Below are 20,915 nucleotides of genomic sequence, written 5' to 3' on the forward strand. Positions count from 1 at the left end.
AGCAAAGGAGATAATATTGCTGTCAGAAGGAAAGACAGCTAATAATTCACAAGAGTTTATACAAGATGAGTAATTTCCTCTTAAAATAAAAAAGGGCAAGTAAAAACTGCATGATGAGAAAACACAGGAAAATTCCTTGACCCTATCCCAACTGCATTTAGAAAATACCATGAAAATGGCAGTTACTGCTCCCAGGTTATTGCATGCATGCCTTTTTGCTTAGTAGCAAATATTCCTATTCATATGCTCTTAAACAAGAAAATATTTCCAAGTAAATTAAAGGGAAAGTAGGACTGGTTTGTTTAATTGTCTTGTGACCTTAACTGAAGAAATAAGGCAGCTTGGGCAGACTGCCCACCTGGGAACTGTTGTCAACATCTGAGTCATAATAACTGCGAAGACAACTGTATCCAAGTTGGAGGCTATTCTAAACATAATACCTAGTAAAATAACTAAAAACTCTATGTAAGGCACAAGCAAGAATACAGCAACTATCAAGAGATGACATTTCATTTCTTTATGATCAGTAACTAGTTTCTATTTTGAGGCATTCTCAGACCAAAGCAGGGAGCAGTGGGACGATAAGGCATGCCAGAGCACTTGCGGGCATTCGTGTCTGTCATTGTGTGCATACCACAGTACCCAATTCTAACTTCATCCCAAATTTTCAAGACACGAAGCTTTGTTTCCTGCTTCTAGTAAGAGGACTATTAGATTCCCAGGTTGAGTATTTCGATTTCGTGCTTCTTTATCCCGATTAGTTAGTCTCGTTTAAAAGTCGTGTTTTCATGTGATTTACTGATTTTGGATTTTCTCCAAAGCTGCACATGCTTATATTTTAACAGGTAACAACTGATCTGTAGCGCCAGAGAGGAGAAGAGTGTTTTGCCAGCTGTAACTGAGCAAAGCAGCTGAGTACAAAGCACCAATTCTTTTCCCCTGCTTTGTCCCAGCCCTACAGCAAAGTGCCAACAGTTCCCTCAGCTACGCAACTGTCCCCCTATTGCCAACATATGCTCGAAGCACTTTTCCTACCTAGAAGGGCAAAGATGACCACCTTTCCCCTGAGCTACTGCTCCTTGTAAAAGGGCCAGTGGGCTGATCCCTATCAGGAATGTTAAGATATTCACAGGACTAGCTGGCATCCAGGAAGTCTCAGATTTCAGATAAAGTTCATTTTTAGAGAAGCACTGCTTAGAACACTCTGAAAGATGTTCCAGAAGAACTTTAAATTTATACCTATTTATTTATGCCAACTAAAGCTGGGTCAGATCTGATAGTGGCCTGGGGAATTTAAAAAACAAACACTAGGCCAAGCTGACAATTCATCAATTCATGGATGAACCTTTCATCAGCCCTGTAATTAGCAGAACAGCTAACACCAATGCTCACATTAGACATACATAAAAAGCATCGAGCATGGGAAAGCTTTTTTTTTTTAAGAAACAAAGTAGTAATTACTTGGGTACATGAAGTGGCATAGTTGAGATGCATTGATGCATTTATGTCTGGAAAGTCATATGAATAGTATGAAAAAGGTGAAAATAGGAAAAAGCAGTATTTGCTGGGTGTAGCGTTTAACATCATCTATTTCAGAATTAGCTTGCTGTCTTTTTTTAAAGCTAAATTTTTAAAGCTAAATCCAATGAACATAGTAAATTATTGACTGATCCAGGCCATGGATCCATCTAGCACAGTATTCTGTCTCTGACCATGGCAAGAAGAGTTGTACATGAGCCTGCCCACTTCTTTTAGTATCTCCCTAGTATTCAGCACAGTACCAGAGATGTCAGCTGGTACAGCCTTGTGTAATCCTTGAAGTAGCTGTTTACAGGCACGATGTCTATGAATTTGTCTAATCCATTTATAAAGCTGATGATACTGTCTGCCTTCACAACCTCCTTTCACAGACAGATCCAGAAGTTTACAGTCTGCTTGGTAAAATGCTTTATCTATACAGTTGCAGCTCCAGGGACCAAGGTTTCAGCAAAAAAATACAGGAGTAGAAATAAGAAAAAATACTGATCGATACTGAGTCTGAAAAAAAACATGACTCCTAGCTTGTGCATTAATTCAGAAAGCTGGTGTATTTCACCTTTTTCATTGCTGTAAACTGCTTAATGCTCACGAACCTCAGATACAAAACTGAACACCTTAGATTTAAAAATGTATCGATTTATAAGTTACCTGAAGTATGCATTTTAAAAGGTGATTTTGTTTTTCATAAAGCAGTGCCAAATATGCAAATCTGTATTTTGAACCAACACATTTACAGCTTTTTCAAGCAGCACAAACTAATTATACTAACAAGAGTTGCACACATCACCTTTCTTTCAAACAGGTACACTAATTATGTAGAAATACACTTTGAAGGGCATGTACTTCTCTAGAAGACTACAGAACTTCTTTTCCATGTACCCATGTCCAATGAGAGCAAAAAAATACAGAACTAGCTGGAGTCATAGCAATTACTTCTCCAGTTTGAAAGCCAGTTATGTTTTAGATGCAAGAAAATAGTAGTAACCAATTTGAACTGAAATGATATCATTACTGAATAACTGCAGGTTTATATAACCTACTTGGAAATATTAGTTCAGAAGTAATTTCTGAGTTTACAAATAATTTTTATGTTAATGACAAAACTGTAACACCCGTAAGCATTTCAGCACATTTCAGCATGTGCTGAAGCAGTATGCTGTAGTTTTAGGCTCTCAAGACAATTTCACTTCAAATTGGAAAGGAATGGTGTTCCTAGGGCTCCTCTAAAACCTTCATGGGTGGTAAAGGAAAAGGAAGAAATCTTACCTCACAGCCTGTTCATTCAAAGTTATTAGTAAGATTTTATAAACACGATTGCACAAAACAGCAGATACATAGTTTTATATTAGACCACTGCTACAACAAACAAATCAAGTTTGCAAGCAGAGCACAACATCTAAAAGGAAGGAAACACAGGGAAAGGAGTCACCACATCTGAAAACATTCAAATGCATGCTTGCAGTTAACTTACTGCTTACTGTATCACAATGATTTTTGAACACGCAAAGATGCCAAATCATCATCCAAAGCACATAGAGTGTTTATTAACAATATAAGGAATTGAAATGACAAAGAGATATTGAAGAGAAAGAAACAAACATACCAAATCTAGAACAGAGATTGCTGGCACTGCAGTCTGCTGCAGGTAGTAAGAAAGGGGGAAAAAAAGAAAGATGCACAGTGAAAATAAAGATAGGTTCGACTTGCACTATTTCACAAGCATTTTCTTTTATTTGTTTAGTCAGCTGCTTTAGAACAAGGAACTGAATTGACGTAATCCTGAAATACAGAAATGAAAACAAATAATCCCAAATGTTTATTAGTATTGCTTTGACTCATTCAACACCTCAGTAGTTCCCCAGAGATGCTACGTATTGCATCTCTAGTAGTGAAATGTAACCAAAATCAAACATTAATTCAGTTCAAGACAACTGTTATTTTTTAGTTTCAAAACATTCCAAAAAGCTGGAAGAACTTTATGCAAAAATAGTGTTTTAAATCCAGCACTTATAGAGAGGACTGATAGCAAGTTATGCAGTACAACTGGCTTTCTTTTAATGACACATGGCTTTCTTAGCCTTGCTACAGTAAAATTTTAAAGACGGTTTGTTAAAATGGCAGTTCAGCTTGAATTTTTTATGTGCATAGGTAACTGCCTGTGTGCTACAAATTACATGTTAGTGATGCTGGGCTTTAACGCAACCAGTTTGCCAAATATAGATTTCACTTTTCCTTTCTTCAGTTTCCAAGTTTGAGGTATCTATTGTTTTACACAATAGTAAAGTTAGCCACAAGAAAAAAAGGAAAGCAATGCAGACTGCAGCGAATATGAGAAGAGTAAGTTTAGGAAATCAAGCTGCCAAAACAATCCTGAACTCAAATACTACTCAAGCCGCTAGCTATTTCTGAATGTAAAAACAAGCATGTCCAAACATTTCTCAAGAATTAAACATTGCTTATCACAGAATTAAGTTAACTTTTCAAGACAAACACACGAAGACACTCAACATATTACAGAGCTAGTCTTTAAGCCTGGCAAAGCATAGCTATTGGTATGTAACTTGGGTATCCATGCTATTATTCAGAAAAGAACAGATTTTCCGACAGAAACTTTTTCTCATTAACAGTAGTAGATTTAGCAGATTCTGACAGACAACAGCCACCAGCAGAGTGATTAAAAACTTCATCATACTATTCAGTTGTATTATCTTTTTACATATGAGCTTCCACAGAACTGAAGCTAAAGTAAGCAAACCTTGTCAGATGCTGATCAAACAAGACACCATGCAAAATCCAGGTATGTATGAGTTGGAACCCTAGACAGAGTGTATAAGTTGTTACAACACTCAAAACCACATGGTTCAACCCAATAGCTTCCCACTGCCGGGGTCAAAACTGAGGTGGTGGTAAAGGTAGAGGTAACAGCTTCCTTTACATGGAGCAGACCAGCAACTTGGAATCACCATTCAGTTCACGATTCCCGGGAAGCACTCATGTCATGTACTCATGTCCAAGACTATAAAGAAAAACTCTTGGGAGTAAATATACTGGAGGTGGGGGAAGGGAGGGAGAAATCACATTATTTTTGTTCCTCGTTCTCCTACAGACTTTCAGAATTTCAAATGTTTTTGCATACCTTTCTGTAAGCAAATTTCTGCCATATTTTACCTTTTAATCATACTACAGGTACATGGCAAAATCCCTTTATCCAAAGGGAATTTCTTTCCCCAAAACCAGAAAAGTAAATTCAATTGCTAAATATTCAATTCCTAAATCTATAAAAGGTAGCTTTGATACTTTTATAATACATCATTTAACTGGTGAAGCCACTCTAAGTTATCAATTTTAAAATTCAAGATATTTAAGAAAGCTTTATCCTCCTTTACCCTTTAAGAACATCAAAATACTAAGCCAAAGCATGAAAACCCACCAAACTAGATATTCACAATACTTTTGTCTAGAAAGGATTATCCCCTTTTACCCTTGCTCTTCTTTCTGCCTCCAGTCGCTGCATGATGAGCATAGTATCCACATCATCATCCTCCTCTTCATCATCATCTTCATCTTTTTGCTTCGATTCTTGAAGTCGCTTTTGGAACTGCCACTCAAGCATGAGTTTACGGAGGCGGTCATTTTCTTCTGCTGTACGATCAGGCTTGTTCTGAAGTTCCTGAATCTCTTTACTCAGCATGTCCACAATGTGCATCTGTTGCTGCTTCTCCAGTTTCTCCTTAGCATCCCGTTTCCAGGGATCTGGAGAGAGGCTGTCACTAGAGGACAGTTCTTCCTTGCTGATAGTAATGTACTGCAGATCTCTCCGCTCAATAGTCCGAGGCTGCTGCTGGGGCTGCAGCTCTCGAATAACTGTTTCTTGAGACCTCTGCAAAGTTGAAGGTTTTTCTGATTTCACTTGCTGAAGGGGAACAGGAGGAACCACAGGCTGAGCAGGAATTAGTGGCTGAGAACGCATTTGGCCCAGTTTTCTCTCCTGCTCACGACGTTTCCTTTCTCGTTCTTCTTCCAAACGTGCCTTTTCCTTTTCATACCACCTCTGATGCTCTTCTCTTTTTTTACGCTCAGCAGCAGCTACCTGAGAGGATGCTTGTGCTCCTATCTGGTTTGGAGGAGGAGGGGGAGGCAGAGGCAAATCCATTTGTAGTTCATCAAATTCGGCTGCATAATGCACTGGAGGAGGCGGTGGTGGAGGGGGAAGATCTGTTCTGATGGGCTGGGAAATGGCCACTGGAGTCGGCTGGCTAGTAGCTGGAGTTTTCCAACGGCCAGGTCCACTTTTAGCTAAACAAGAACCAGGTGAGACTGGTTTGGAGGAATGGTTCAGATGTTCCTGGCTAGATGTGCTGGAATCCACAGATGAATTCATCCACTGATCGCTGTCCGATTTCCGATCAATATACTCCACATCCTTCCGTATAACAACTTCCAAACGACTCCTCTCTGGCTGGAAAACTTTATCTCTGAGCTCTTCCTGGGAACGAGCTACACGCTGAAAAAAAAAATTTAAACAAGGCATGTATATCATAGTCCATCTATATTAAAATGTATTTGAAAATGGCTTACAAAACACATTCTTATTACTGGAGGTAATTACTTTTCCGCATTTCCATGCCCAGTAAGTTTCCCAAAACCAACAATAAAATACTCTTCTCAGTCTTCCTAACTCATTTGTGTGATGGAAGACTTAACAAGCTCCAAAATGCCTGGGAACTGGACTAGGAGGAAGGATGAATGCAAAATGGAGTTTAAGCTGAAAACCTCCCCAGCTCACACAATTTCTCAGGACTATCCCTGACATCCCCTCCCCCACACGTGAGTACAAGAGTCCTGGCAGCGGCTCAGGCATACCAGCTCTGCCATTCAGGCTTCAGCTGGCTTGACTGAACATCTTTCCTATTGGGAAGGCAAACAAGAGAGGCTGCTGAGAGAGAGAAAGGGAGCCTCTGCCCACCCTCCTCCATTAACAGGCGAGATGATCCACAGGAAGTTCTCATTACTACAGCGCCATTCGGGGTACGGAATCTGGGCAGGCAGGTCTGATTCTACCTGCTCCTGAGGCATGGGTGTATTGGTCTGACATTTTGTTGCTTTTTTAGTGCGTCAAACACCAAGTCTTTTTCTATACAAACTCGGGGGCTCATTGCACTCTACAACCACCTGAAAGGGAACACTGGACCGTAAATTAGGCTTATCAAATCTGTTAATGATTTTCTTGCAGCAAATATTCCTAGTTTGAATGTTAGGAACTACTAAGCACTGAACACATAATGCACCAATTATCAACAACTGAGAGAAGACTAACAAAGCAAACTCCTTTTCTTTTTCCTCCATCAGTGACCTTAACCATGACCTCTAAAGAATGCCTTCTTTGAGAGGAACAAGTGTATTTTTTATGCTCCATTAGTCCAATAGAGCTGAACAACAGCTATTTGTTTTAGATTTGCTGTAAAGATGCACCTAGCCAAACAGTTTGCTAATGCCTTCAGAGCAGAAAACAGGCATTTAGCAGCTTTTTTTACAAGCCCAGTTCTCACTGCAAAGATTTAAAGTGTAACTTTTTTTAAAAGTCTATTTTCCTCTAATTTTCAACTTAAAAGAACTATTGTATGGCAGGTAAAAACTGTGAACGCTTTCAATGCTTGTAAGGAGATAAAGCTTCTAACCATTTGCCTTTTGAAAATGCTTTTCTGCACTGCATTCAGCCTTAAGACCATAGCTCCAATTCAGTATAAGTCAACAACTTTAACAGATGGGCTTCATCTCACCAGTTTTAACCACCTCATCTAAGCTATTCACTTAAGCTTGTCTTAAGCAGCAATTGTCCAGGCAGCAATTATCATAGAATCTGGTTAAGACAAATGGGTAGGAACCATTCTCTGGAGGCAGGAGCCTCCCCTTCTCACACCATTGACAGAGAGCACCTGGACATTAACTATGCAGGTAAGATTAGGTGAGATGAAATCATGAAAACTGAAAGAGTTAAGCGTGGAAGTTCATCAAAATATTTAAGAATCTATTCACCACAGTCATTTAATATGCAGCATTCTCCTTCAAAATTACCATCCTACTTTGGCTATAACATCTATACATCTATTTCCTTAACAGCCCAAATAATTAGGATTTGATATCTATAATACTAAACAAACAAACAAAAGCACTAGCTTTTTATTCAATTGACTTTTTACTGAATTCACTCACCCATACATCCATGGGTAATCAATAAGCAACCCCTACTTTGCTTACGTACTTGCAATCTCAAGGTAATTTACAAGAGACTGCTTTTTCAAGAGTAAAACATAATGAGCCTGGTGTAAGGCTGTGCTTTTATTATAAATGAAGAAATAGTAGGGGAAAAAAGAAAAAAAAAAAGCTTTTTCTCTGTATTTTTAAGTCTCACAGATTAGAGAAAAAGATCATCCAGTAACTGGGATTTAGTAGATCTAGGTTTAATTTCCTGTATGATTTAAGTTCTCATTTACAAAGAGCAGAACAACATTATTTTTGAATTTTTAAAGGTACAAATGGGGTAAATCAATTTCACGTCAAGATGCATCTGCGCTTTGATAATAGATCCAATTGAAATGATATACTTCTTTTTTTAACTGAGAGCAGGGAATGTGTTTCAGTGAAGACTTTAGACAGGTCTCAAAGTACTGTTTTATTTCAATTTTAATACTTGCCTTTGTCACTTAACGCACCCTTCAAGGCAAAGAGATTTTTCCACATAAAACTTCTTGGAAGAATGGAAGATTTAGGTTGTTTTTCAGAAAACCATAAAACATTTTACAAGACAAACCATACTACCACTTGCACCCCATTACCTCTAACGGGGGATTAAAACTTCCCAGATAACAGGTCTGCAGAACATGTTAACATAAATTCTATGAAAGGAAGAAAAATTAAAAAAAAAGCAAAACGAGAAGGAAAAAACAAACAACAGAAAAAGGCAGCATAGGCTTCCTGAACCCAAGCCCATCCTGGCAAAAGCATAGTTGTTCCCCTCTTGTAGTATAGTTTCTCCTCAGCAACTCAGAGATCATAGAGAGCTGTCTATTCTGAAAAAATGTCTCTAGTAGTCTGGGAGTGAAAAACAAGCAGTTTTTTTCTGGTTTGTTTCTTTATACTGAAAAAAATTATTTCTCACCTGCATGGTAGTGTTGATAGAATGATTACTCTCTGCCTGGATCTGTGGTTTTTCTTCATAATTGGGCCACTGACTCTGAGCTGGACCCATTCTATCCTGGGACTTGGAAGCTGGGAATGTGAAATATTCTCTAGTATAGGTCTGTGTTGGGATGGGATAAGCTTCAGGTCGTGGTGGCAGAGTCTGTTCCTGAAAAAGGGAGAAAGAATGTAAGGCAGAATTTTCTTATGACATAGATCCGTATGTAAGATTGTTCCACACATGCATTTCCCAAATATTTTCTTTTGGCTCATAAGACCATTACTCATCTGGGACAGAAGATAAAGAGGTTGTCTAGTATCAAATGTAACTATGGTTATGACTTATGTTTTTATGGTCTCAAAGCGAGTATGCAGTATTGTACAAACCCAAGAAATCACAAAGACAAGAACAAAATTTAATGAAATCACTGAAAGCTGTCCCAACCTTTCATTAGCTGTAATAAGCAAAACCCCCACCCGGTCACTAGCACCACGATAATTAAGACACTGGTTTGACTCAAGCACACTGATGCTATTGATAGCTAAAGAAAGTTTAATAGCCAGCATTTTGCTTTCCACTTCTGACCTCTGTACAAAGATTTCCAGTAGAGACTGAGGTTATTTTGGTGGTAGTTCCAGATGCATAAGCATTCTTTCCCCCAGGGCTTGGAGGCTGATCTGTTGGAAAGTTAAAGGAAGCATTTACGTGACTGTTAATAATAATTTACAGAACTTAATAAAATAACAGTATTCACAAAATAACTATGATTTTTCCTTTAAATAGTTCTAACAAGAAGCTTGCTCCAAATGTTACTACTACACTGGTATTTTAAACTTAATCCACTTTTAAAAACAATCAACCCCGTTTTGAATACGACAGCCTCTGAAATTACTGGTAGTGGCATCTACCCCTAAAAGAAGGATAATCTTTCTTACTTGCTACATTGGGACTGGATCGATGATCAGCTCTGTTCTTCATCAATCTGTCATCCCCTGGCAGCTTCTTTGGTTCGCTGTACTCTGTCCATGGCAGCTGAGGACTCTCAGGTGATCCATTCTGAGTGGAGTTGTTATACAGCTCAAATCCTTCACTCTTTGGTCGGGGTTTACCTGAGCCACGGCGGTCAGAAACTGTAACAGTTGGATATGTATTTTCTCCCTTTCACTTATATTAACTACTGTCTAGCACATTCTTTTTCAAACCAGAGCTACTTTGTGTTTATATTTAAAAATTTGTTCACAGTAAAGTGAATGCTAGATTTCAAAATTTGTACTTCTTCAAATATGCAATCCCAATCTTGTATCAAGTACCATGAGAGGATTTCTTTGATTTGTATTCTTCCAAAGAACTTTTGAAAAGGTATCGCAATATTTGTAAAAGCCAAATGTGCTACGCTGAAAGGTCTCTTTCTGACTGAGGCATATGGCATCTGGGATGCCATATGTAAACTGTGATAATAAGGATTTGTTCTTTTAACCCATTCTTTTCTATACTGTAGTACTACCCTATATGTAGAAAAGGTCTTCCTTGACAAAATTATTTCCTTCAGAACATTATTTTATGTCTTTTGTTAGTTCCCTGAAGTAGGATGATAACATGGGAGAAACATCCAAGAACTTCTTATGATCAGACACAGAAACTTATCTCCTTAAGTTTCAACATTTCTAGCTTAAAAAAGAATTAAAAAATAAATCTGAAATGGCAAAATATGTTCCAGGGGCTTCTGTCTCTCTCTTAGTAATTACACTGCATTCTGTGGTTACAAGGAAGTCATATGCTGAGAGGAGGAGAGAAGCTCTTACGAAAGGGGCAAAAAAAGCCATGAAGTTTAATGTCCTTTGCATTCATTATATTCCATTTGTAAAGTAAAAATTAATTCAAATCAGAAACGTGTTTAAATGCATAATTAAGTTTTAAAAGGTACATGTGCAAAGCATTTATTAACAATTAGACTAGCATAATTTCAAACAATATTTAAAATCAGATGAAGTTGTGATAGGAGAGGAAATGTGGTTTTTTCTGTGCAATTATGTTTCTTTTCTGATTTAGTATTATGGTAATACTTGATAAGATACTGTAAATTATTATATTTTCTGCATTCTTACAAATGCAGAAAGCAGACTTACAAAGTTGTTATTAACACAAATAAAATTATTATATTTACCTCTTTGCATCATTGGGGATGGCTGATTAAGCAGGGTTGCCAGACCATGGTAAATTGCTCCTTGTTTTGCTACTTCTAGTGTTACTACAGAACCTGTCCTTGTCATAAGTTCTGCTGCCCTGCAATAAAAGCCAAAGCAAAGAAAAAAAAATAAAATTAGGCACTGTATTACTTAGTTCTCCTTATTATCAGTTTGTATGTCATCATTTCTCACCTTTATTCTAGTAATCTTTTGTTTGACAAAGCACTCTTTTGTGATTAATACTTAAAATCACTTTGAAAAAAACTAGAAGATGATGACTAGAAGATATGCACAGAGACAACACCTACTGGCAAGTACTATTTATTCGGTTTCTGCATTAAAGGTCAGAAGCTGAAATATTTAAAATTAGAGCTAAATACAATTGTTCAATCTATACAGATAACCAGTATCATATACAGAAAATAGTACACAAACAGTTGAACTTGTTACTAAGATTATTCACAGGCAGTTATCAAAAGCCAAGATGAAGCCTAAAATGTAAAAAAATGAGCTTCTGCCTATTTCAGTAAGTTATTAATCTAACATTTTCTTCATGTAAAGACAACCAAGGAAAGCATTCTGTACCTTTCCTGGGACAGGCCCACCAAACTTCTTCCATCCACACTTAGCAACTGATCCCCTGCAGCCAGACGACCATCCTAAATACACATTCAAGAGAAGAAAATTCATACACCAGTGCTAACATGGTTGAAATTAAAACAATTATTCACACATACTAGTAAACAAAGGATTTCAAAGCATTTCCAAAGGATCTTTCTACCTTTGAACATCTGACGTTTAAGAGTATTACTAACCACATCTGCAGCGCCTCCTTTCACAACAGACTTGACATATATTCCAAGTTTGTCTTGACCAGCACCCTACAGAGAAAGAAGCATTAATTTATTTAATTTGTACTTGATCTCTTAAGCATTCCACAAGTGCTACTCAGAAATTTTACATGTCTAAGTAAACCTCTACCTTCTCACTACTTTTATATATTTCCAAACTGGAAAAAAATCCCAACTATACAGAGAAGAGTTACATTAATTTAAAGTCATAAGAAAAATTTAATATTAGGCCTATTAAAATGGTAAGCTTTGTTAGAAACAAAGAATACTTGGTCTTAATGCAAGTTTAAATAAGAAAAAAAATACCTCAGCTAAAACTTATACTTAAAAAGTTTGTTCTAATCCCCTTCTAATAAGAAATACTTACTTGCACTTTTACATGCATGTTATTATTTATACCTCTTTGTATTATGTTTCAAAAGAGTGCACTGTTTCTCTTGCTAATAACCCAATGAAACACGGTAAATTGCAGATTACAAGAAAAAGGAATAGAAGTGTTTTTTACGTTCAGTAGGACTGTAAAGGAGCTAGTGTAAAGGAACAAAGAGTGCCTCTAGCTTTACATAAACAAGTAAAGCAGACATAATAAGTATTTTAGAATTGACAGAGCCAATATTTAAGTCTACTGCAAAACCATGCGACTTTGCTCATAAAACACCTTCCTCATAAGTATTCTGCTAAATTTTGAAAGGACTGTTAACAGTGAACTTATTGCAAGACAACCAACAGATTCAAGACACAAGAACATAAGCATCTATTCAAGCCATGCTGTTGCGTCATCCACATGCTCCAATGTACAAGACACCACACAAATCAGTCTAACTGTTAGTATCACAAACCTTTAAACTGTCACTTACATTGTAAGACTATCATTTGTGTATTCATTATCTACTATAGCAAACAATGCCGTTTTACTCTGCAAGTCGCTTCGAAGAGTGCTAAGTACATTTTCAAAAGAGCAGTCTTAATTGTAACATTTTTCTAGAATAATCCCTCAAGTTGCTTTGATATTCAATATACAGCTTCCTCTTTTCTTTACCCCCTGCTTTTCCAACTCTTTCCTTTTGGCAGCAAAAGCATTCATTACTCCCACTGTTATAATGAAGTAAAATAAGAATCAAGGTGAAGATTACTCAAAAGCTAGTGTTATATATACAGTTTTCTAAGCAAGTCAAAGACCTATTTTTATTCCTTAAATCCTGAGTTAATCCCAAATGTTTACACACAAGCCAGAGAAAAGGAATTCCTTCAAGTCTCATGACTCCAGATTAACATTCTACGTGCCCAAATATTTCATAATTGCTTAAGTAATACTTATGGATAAAAAGGGAAAAAATGCAAAAAGTAACTGAAATAAGGGCACTTCCTTTGTCTAGAAAGAATATAAAGGCAAATAAAATAACTTAGTTACTTTTTGTTTGTTTTTTTCTAAAGGGCTCTAAAGAAATATCACAGTAGCTGCAGAATATTTTTAACTTTATACCAGAAAAATTGGTTATAGTTATGAGAAACAAGTCAGAAGACAGCTAAATAACTGTAATGAAAAATTAAATTATGCTTCACAAATACTTCCCCCCCCCAAGCAACCAAGACACACATAGGGAAGGATGATCTGGTTGACAGAACAACTAGACTTCCAAGATGGATGTTGCAAGATGTCTTAGCAGAATTTCTTCAAGACTTTAAGGTGACATGCAAGAAGGAACTTGTCCTTGTATTTTAGTAAATGGTTTGATAAGGGATAGAAAGTTGTTAGTTTTCACAAGGAATGGAGGTTTTCAGAGAAGCCCTAAATGACTGTGCTGTTCACCATGCTTTCCAGAAAAACGGCAAGAAATAATGTAACTAAATGTATCAAATATAACTTTGATCAAGTAAGTCAAAACCAAGAGTTGGAGAACGATCACATGATGCTGAACACTGAAGCCATAATAGGGTGAAAATGTATTTCACTGCTCCAAATATGAAGTAATGCTCCGACTTTCTAAGGTACTGGTCCCCATCAAGGCACTGTCGGAAGAATCAGTCAGCAACTTCCCTTGTTGGGAACTGAAAATTAAATTATGGGTTTTTTATACTCCTTCCTCTGCCTCCAACAACTAAATACACCTAAAGGCAAGCTCCTTGACTTCCAAGGGGCAAAACAGTCAATAGCAACTCGCCCACCCACCCATCCTTGTAATTACAACCTCCTGTCATTGCAGGGACCAAATGGCAGTTTTTCTTGGAGGTCAGACTGACCACGAGTAAGCAGACACCTCTGAAGACATCTGGGATTGACAGCACTTTTATTCCTTCCTAACTTCAAAAGATGCTAGCAAGAATCTTATCCCCTTGGGTCCAGAAATTCAGACAAAAATCTGCCTAATATAAAGATTAGGTAAAAACAAGCAAGCCTTTGGAAGAGCATTGCCACTTACAACAGCACACATATTAATCAAGCAACTCTGGGGTTCTGACTCCTTTTTCGGGTATTACATTGATGCTATTTCCATCCATACATATCACCTTTCTCATGTTTGATTATGGCTGTTAGTGCACATTAAATGAAGCTGAAAACTTCTCTATAAGCCCAAGATATGTGCATTGGTTTGCAGATAGTGATGATATAAACATTTTCAATTGCACAAATATCCATATAGTAGTTTCCTAACTGGATTTATCTCCTTGAGAAAGATCCTTCTAATGACTATTTTCAGAGCCATCTTACATCAGCTCAAAAATCTGGAAGCCAAGAGAACTAACAGAACAGAACAGACAAATCAGAAACCATCATGGTCAGTAAAAATCTTAAAGGGTCACATTTACAAAACTGTTTGGAATTCTGGTTACTTCCTTACAAAACAACACCAACAGAACCATGAGGCTCAGAGGATAACAAGGATGATCAGAAACATGGGATAGCTTTCTTGGGAGAATCAACTAAACAGACATGGACTCCTCAGCTCAGCAAAAATCAAGGAAGTGAAGGCCAACAGGATTATGTCTTGCAGTGACAGGATTATTTATAACCTCTAATCAGCCAACAAAAAAATGCTTTCTTACTTCTGTTATCATGTCTAGCATATTTTAAATAGTAAAACACAAACCCAAAACCAAACAAAACACAACAAGAAAAACTCCACCCAAAACATTTTCCATAGGATTTCATAATTAAATTGGAAACATCCAGAAACAGGACTGCTGTAGATGTCAAAGTGTAAACAGAATCAGATTCATGGCAGGGCTCTCTGAGGCCTTTGGAAAAATATCCAAACAACATAAAGTCTTCAAAACAGATTATAATCCAATCTCAAAGAAATTCTGAAATTACAGAAAGCTAGAAACCAGGAGGAACCATAGACTCACAGAATGGCTTGGGTTGGAAGGGACCTTAAAGATCATCTAGCTCCAATCCCTCTGCCATGGGCAGAGATACCTTCTACTAGACCAGGTTGCTCAAAGCCCCATCCAACCTGGCCTTGAACACTTTCAGGGATGGGGCATCTACCATCTGAGTAACCAGTTCCAGTTCATCATCACCCTCAAAAGAATTTCTTCCTAATAATTAATCTAAATTTACTTTCAGTTTAAACCCACTCCCTGTTGTCCTATCACTACATGTCCCTCTGCAGCCTTCAGCAGGCCCCCTTTACGTACTGAAGGCCACAATTAGGTCAGCTCGGGACTCTCTCTTCTGGGTGAACAATCCCAATTCTCTCAGCCTTTCCTCATAGGAGGAGTACATCTTACACTTGTTATGTTCTTTGTCTAAATATCCCACAGTTGGAAGATACTATATCACTCAGACTTTTGCTCTAACTGCTCCTATACTCTAAGCCTGACAGTAATTCTTCATTATGATTTGGAATTGACATTTTACTTCTCCTTCCTTTTTTTTCCATATTTTCATGAAGTCTGTACAGTTTGTCAAACTCTTCCTGTTCTTTTAAGGGAAGTTATGAGCAGATGTGTTAGCTCCAAATCATCTCACAAATACAAAACTAATGAATTTTGAATGCATAAAAATTATTTTAAAAAAACATTTTTGTTCAGATTACATTAAAAAAAAATCTTAATTAGCTACCACATCTACTTACATATTATTAGGACCAATGAATTTTTTCTCTGTCTAATTCACATGTCACTTGATATGTTTCTACCAACAGGCATGTGCTTTCACATGCTTGGGAAGACTTCTCACTGAGCATCCTTAAAATTAACTCATCATCTTCCTTCAACTTTTACCCTAACCTTTATAGTAATTTGAATCCAAATTCTTAATTTCTGTTGAAACAGACCCAATTTTGCTTTGGTTCCACCTTCCAGGAGACTGCATTAGAAGGAAATATATAATTATTAGGGACACAAAAAGGTTGTTGATATGTAGTTAGTCAAATATACTAAACTCCAAAGTGAATAAAATTCTCATACATGCCATATGAATTTTTCTGTTCTCATTTACTGATGTTAAAATAAAACAGGTTTTTTTATAAACTACTTATTAACCTGCTTTTCTATCAAGGAATGTGAAGGTCAATATAATTAAAACTATTCCCCCACAAACAAAACAGAGAAATGACATGTGTATATCAGTAACAATAATATGGTAAATATTCTTTGCACTTCACTGTATTTTCTCTAATTCTGAATACCAAAAGCACGTGCATCCATAAAGCTGTTAGTCCAAATAGAAGAACATAACTGAAGTTAGATGACTGTGAAAAGCAAGACTCTAGTAAGCTTAAAAAGATGGCTTATTCTCTCCCCCCAAGATTAAAATAGTGAAATCCACAGCATATTTTATCAAATATACATAAACAAATATAAGATCCCCAAAACCTTTACATGTACTTTTCAAAAAATAATGTAGTATATTCCAGATTTAAAAAAAAGCTTCATCCACAGTAGTAAACTTTTTTACCAATCTATCTGTTTTCTTTCACAATTTGATGCAACTTTTTCCCACAATCCTTGCAGAAAGTGAAACAATATACCCTTTTGAGGAAAAATTTGGGAAATCCTTCCCCTTAAGTAATAATTTAAGGAAACTTTTATAGATACGTAACTGGAAAAAACCCACAAACCTACTGTAGCTACTTCAGTTCACCTGGGTGACAATATTCCTGAACTGAATTAACTGCCTGAGTATAACACTCTATTCTGAAGACCTCCTTTGTTCAGCTCTAAATAATATCTAAATGGTATCATAGCCAAAACAAATCTTACTGAAAAAAAGTTCTATAAGGATGGTATTAGCTGAACAGAATTCAACAAATAGTGAATTGTGGACTGAAGAGGAGAACATGGTACTTAAAAATTCTGATATCTCATATACATCAGATCTAAGCTTCAAAATGAGAAACATCTCCATTCTGTGCTTTTACAATATAGTTAAGGAATCAGTACAAAAAACCAATCCAGATAAAACTGTATAAAGCTCAGAGAACCAGTTTGGAGGCTAGCAGTGGATCACTATTTCAGTATTTTTAAGATAATGTTATGTTAAATGAATTACAATTACAGTAGCAGTGCACTCATACAGAATGTCAGGAAGAAACCCACCTGTCTGCTCACATGCTGTCTCACACTTGGAGCTGCGCAGGCACTACTGTGTTGTGGCAGGTCCCGTGACAGACCTGGCTAGAGGCTAAGTTGATCCCCAGCTCCAACTCCCGCCTGCCAATACAATCTTTGTTTTCAACTAAATCAGCTTCCTTGACTTGTTTACAGCACATCACGACTGCTCATAACCTTACAGGAAATGGGTTGCTAGGAGGGGCCAGGATCATTAAGAGGGTTTGACTCCACTATTTGGTGAATAATGTGATTTTCTTAACCCAACAATTTAAACTGTTTGAAATTCATAATCCTACTACAGGTCACCCATTGACTTTTCAAGCAGCTCTGGGTAGTGTCTGAGAAATAACAGTATTCTAGTGGAAGCTAAGCCCCAGAACAATTGCAAACCAACCAACCAGCGACATACATGCAGATTCCCACAAAGAGAAGCAAATGACACAGTGGAAAAACATCTTTGTTTTAAGCTTTTGACAGCTTGCGTGTCAAACACACCAAAACGACACTTTCCAGCTTGGTCACGTCCTACCCATTCCCCTTCTAAATGTAAAAAAATCCTAACTTTATTTAGCAAGGGATGGAGATGAATGACATCAGTAGATCTGAAGCAAGTGCGTCCTGCTAAAAAACACAATGCACTTTAACTTATGTAATTGCAGAGTGGGATAAAGAGGTCCCCCCTTTTTTTCCAGAAAGCCTCATTAGGCCTCTGAGTAAAAACACGGAAAGATTCTTGAAAATAATCTTCTCCATGCTTGGGCTTATTCATTTTTAAGATGTACATAGCCAACGCATGAGGAAAACTGAGGAAAACTATTAGATCCAGTACCCAGAAGGGCTCACATCTACATGACCTGTATAAAGGTTTTTTTATCATACTTATCTTAAGAAGTAATTAAATGCTTTAAAACAGCACAAGTGGAAAGATGTTAACATATTCCACTTGCAAGTTTGTCATGTATTTTAGTCAGACTGTGAGAATAATTAATCCTAAATTTGCTGTGACTTGCAGGTTGCTGAAGGAATTCTATGACAATGAGCAACTTTCACATTTGATGGAATTTTAATACATCTTCTAATCCTATTTAGGGGGAAAGACAAACACAGGACAGTTCTGCTTAGAGAAGTCTGCTTAGAATGGCGAAAAACTGAGGAATGAAATTATCAATAAATCCAGCAATTAAAACTCACCCAAGTTTTAATTCCCTTAGATCTGGCTTTATTGCACCTGTGTGGGCCACATACATGGTTTGACAATATTTAAAGTGGGATTGAAGATAGGTAAGCTTTCAGAAAAGAGGACTAGCTTTATTTTTGACGAGACAGTCTAGTTTGAAACAGTTCTTATCACAGAACAAACACATGTTTAGAAAAATCTTACAAGACGGAATCTAAAATTACAACCTAAGGTTATAAAGAAAAGCAATGAAATAAAACAGGGAGAGTTGTTTAGACATTTGGATGATGACGATTGTTGAATTTCACATCAGTACTATTCACTCGTCATGGGTTGCAGAGTCCATGCAAATCTAAGTCTTCATTTCAAATTAAATGAAAACTTCAAATTATTGAAGTGGTATTAATTAGGCCCTAGTTCAGTGTGAGCATTGTTCAGTGATGTCCAGTTAACATTCCAATCTGCCTAATGCACATCAGGAGAACTTAACTGTAACATTATTTTTCTGGTGGTTTGTAGCTGAATTGATAAGAGACCTTCTGAAATAACTGAGTAGACTCTACACATGAACTGACACAGAAGCATCTGCATCTGAAGTCTACACATGCAATAAATATTGAAAATCAACTCCCAAATACTGTAAAATTGTATTGTAATTAAACTCCAAAACATTATCAACTGATCAGAAAAAAAAAAGGTGACGTGCCCCTTCTGGTATCTAAATTAAGTATTTTACAGAATACTACAAAACTTCCTAAATCAATTCTTTTCAAAGCAAAAACTCCTGACCTGTTAGAAGAAGAAACTAAAATTGCAGACTATATTCCCAAGCCATAGAGTGACAGGATATCATGAACAAGAAAGAAGTTTATACATGGAAGAGAGAAAAATTACCAGTAGCTATCATTTGATTGGTTTAACAGGATATTTTACCATTCCTCTATCATGCTTAAGGGGGGGGGGGGGGGCGGGGGGGAGGAATCAGCCTTAAAAAGCAAAACCCCAATACACTTACAACATAAACAGAACCTCACCTGAAAACACAACCAAAGACTGAAGAGCAGAGAACAGTTAACCAGCTGGAACTTCAGCATGAGCTTTTAGTTCTTTCAAAAAACCACAGCTATTTATTTTGAAGATTAATGAATTCAGACAGGCTGGAGCCAACAACAAACCCCATTAAAATCCGACAATTAAAGCCAACATTAAAATCTCACCTGAGAGATAACTCTTTTTTTTAACATATATAACACTGGTATATACTGACATAATATTCTTTTATAAACAGATACATACATATTCTTCTCTACTAGTTCATAAAAAGTATTTGTTAAGTATTCACATTTGGAAAATTAAGAAGTAACAAAGACTCCATAAACTTTCATTTATAAATGTCTTCTAACTAAGCAGTAGGACAACTAGGAAACCTGAGCTAGCATACCACAACATATCACTTCTTATAAGGGAATTTAGTAAAGAATTTACTGAATAAACAAATTAATTGACTCAATGACTTTCCTGTAGGAGCTGAAAGATCGGAAGAATTCTACAAACTCATGCAATAATGGCAATCCATAGAAGTTAAAGAGCAAATTTTGGCACCTCTGCTCAGCCTCTAGAACGCTGATACAATATCTTTAAGACTCATGGCACTGACAGAGGGCAGAGGAGGAAACAAACGCTACAGTGGCTAATTAAAAGAGAATCTGGAAGGTGAAGAAAATAACCTCCCCACAATATTAGGTTTGTTTACAGGATTTTCATTCTTCAAGTCACAGACTGCAACCTCAAAAAAAAAAAAATTGCTGGGAGCAGAAAGATGGAAGGAAAACAAAGTTGATACAACAGAGCCAAGTCAAAGCACTTAAAGCATCAAAAGAAAAAAAAATACAAAAATACGCTCAGCTGAGACAATGGTATGCAAAGATTTCATACCTGTTGTCCAAATGGTTATTTGCCCCTTTTAAAGCTGGTACGATTTTCTGATTGAGTACAAAAATTCTGTCACGTTAAGCCAAAGGACCAAATTCGGATAATGTAATCTAACCTTGGCTTTTGAGACAGCCTAACAAGAAACAAGTCTTTTTCCATCACATCCACTTATAATCTGGACCATCTATCAAGCAGCACACCAGTATACATTAGTCCATACTTGTTTGCATAATTCGCATTATTTTGCAAGCTCCTCCTTGTTTTAACAGGATTGTGCCCAAAATACTGCATTTGCTTAAAAAAATCACTACAAAAACTCTAGAAATAGAAGAGGTAGCATTTAAAAAAGAATTGCAACTACTTCTACAGAGTATTCAGACCAATGAGAAAAAGACTGAGATAAATTACCGTGATCTGAAAAAAGAAACAACTACTCCTACAACAGAAGGATGTAAAACTGAGGATGTACAAAACTAACCTAGTAATGAATT

At 36.8% G+C, this 20,915-nt stretch overlaps 1 protein-coding gene across 23 annotated transcripts in view; it reads right to left on the bottom strand.

Moving 5' to 3' along the window:
* The window catches only part of AFDN (afadin, adherens junction formation factor), a 123,586-nt gene that overhangs the window by 11,244 nt on the left and 91,427 nt on the right, over positions 1 to 20,915 (bottom strand). For 11 of the 23 annotated variants that reach the window (XM_032684016.1, XM_032684008.1, XM_032684001.1 and 8 more), the window contains 7 exons: positions 11,721 to 11,786; positions 11,491 to 11,564; positions 10,884 to 11,002; positions 9,655 to 9,849; positions 9,305 to 9,396; positions 8,699 to 8,887; positions 5,021 to 6,043 (listed from right to left, as the gene is read on the bottom strand). In XM_032684016.1, coding sequence (XP_032539907.1) covers positions 5,021 to 6,043; positions 8,699 to 8,887; positions 9,305 to 9,396; positions 9,655 to 9,849; positions 10,884 to 11,002; positions 11,491 to 11,564; positions 11,721 to 11,786 — 1,758 coding nt within the window. Of the gene's footprint in view, positions 1 to 3,142; positions 3,179 to 5,020; positions 6,044 to 8,698; positions 8,888 to 9,304; positions 9,397 to 9,654; positions 9,850 to 10,883; positions 11,003 to 11,490; positions 11,565 to 11,720; positions 11,787 to 20,915 lie in introns of all 23 variants that reach the window. The other 12 variants (XR_004356307.1, XM_032684002.1, XM_032683994.1 and 9 more) reach the window with 2 other exon arrangements.

The sequence above is a fragment of the Chiroxiphia lanceolata genome, chromosome 3 (genome assembly GCF_009829145.1).
Source record: "Chiroxiphia lanceolata isolate bChiLan1 chromosome 3, bChiLan1.pri, whole genome shotgun sequence".
In the NCBI taxonomy this organism is placed as follows: domain Eukaryota; kingdom Metazoa; phylum Chordata; class Aves; order Passeriformes; family Pipridae; genus Chiroxiphia; species Chiroxiphia lanceolata.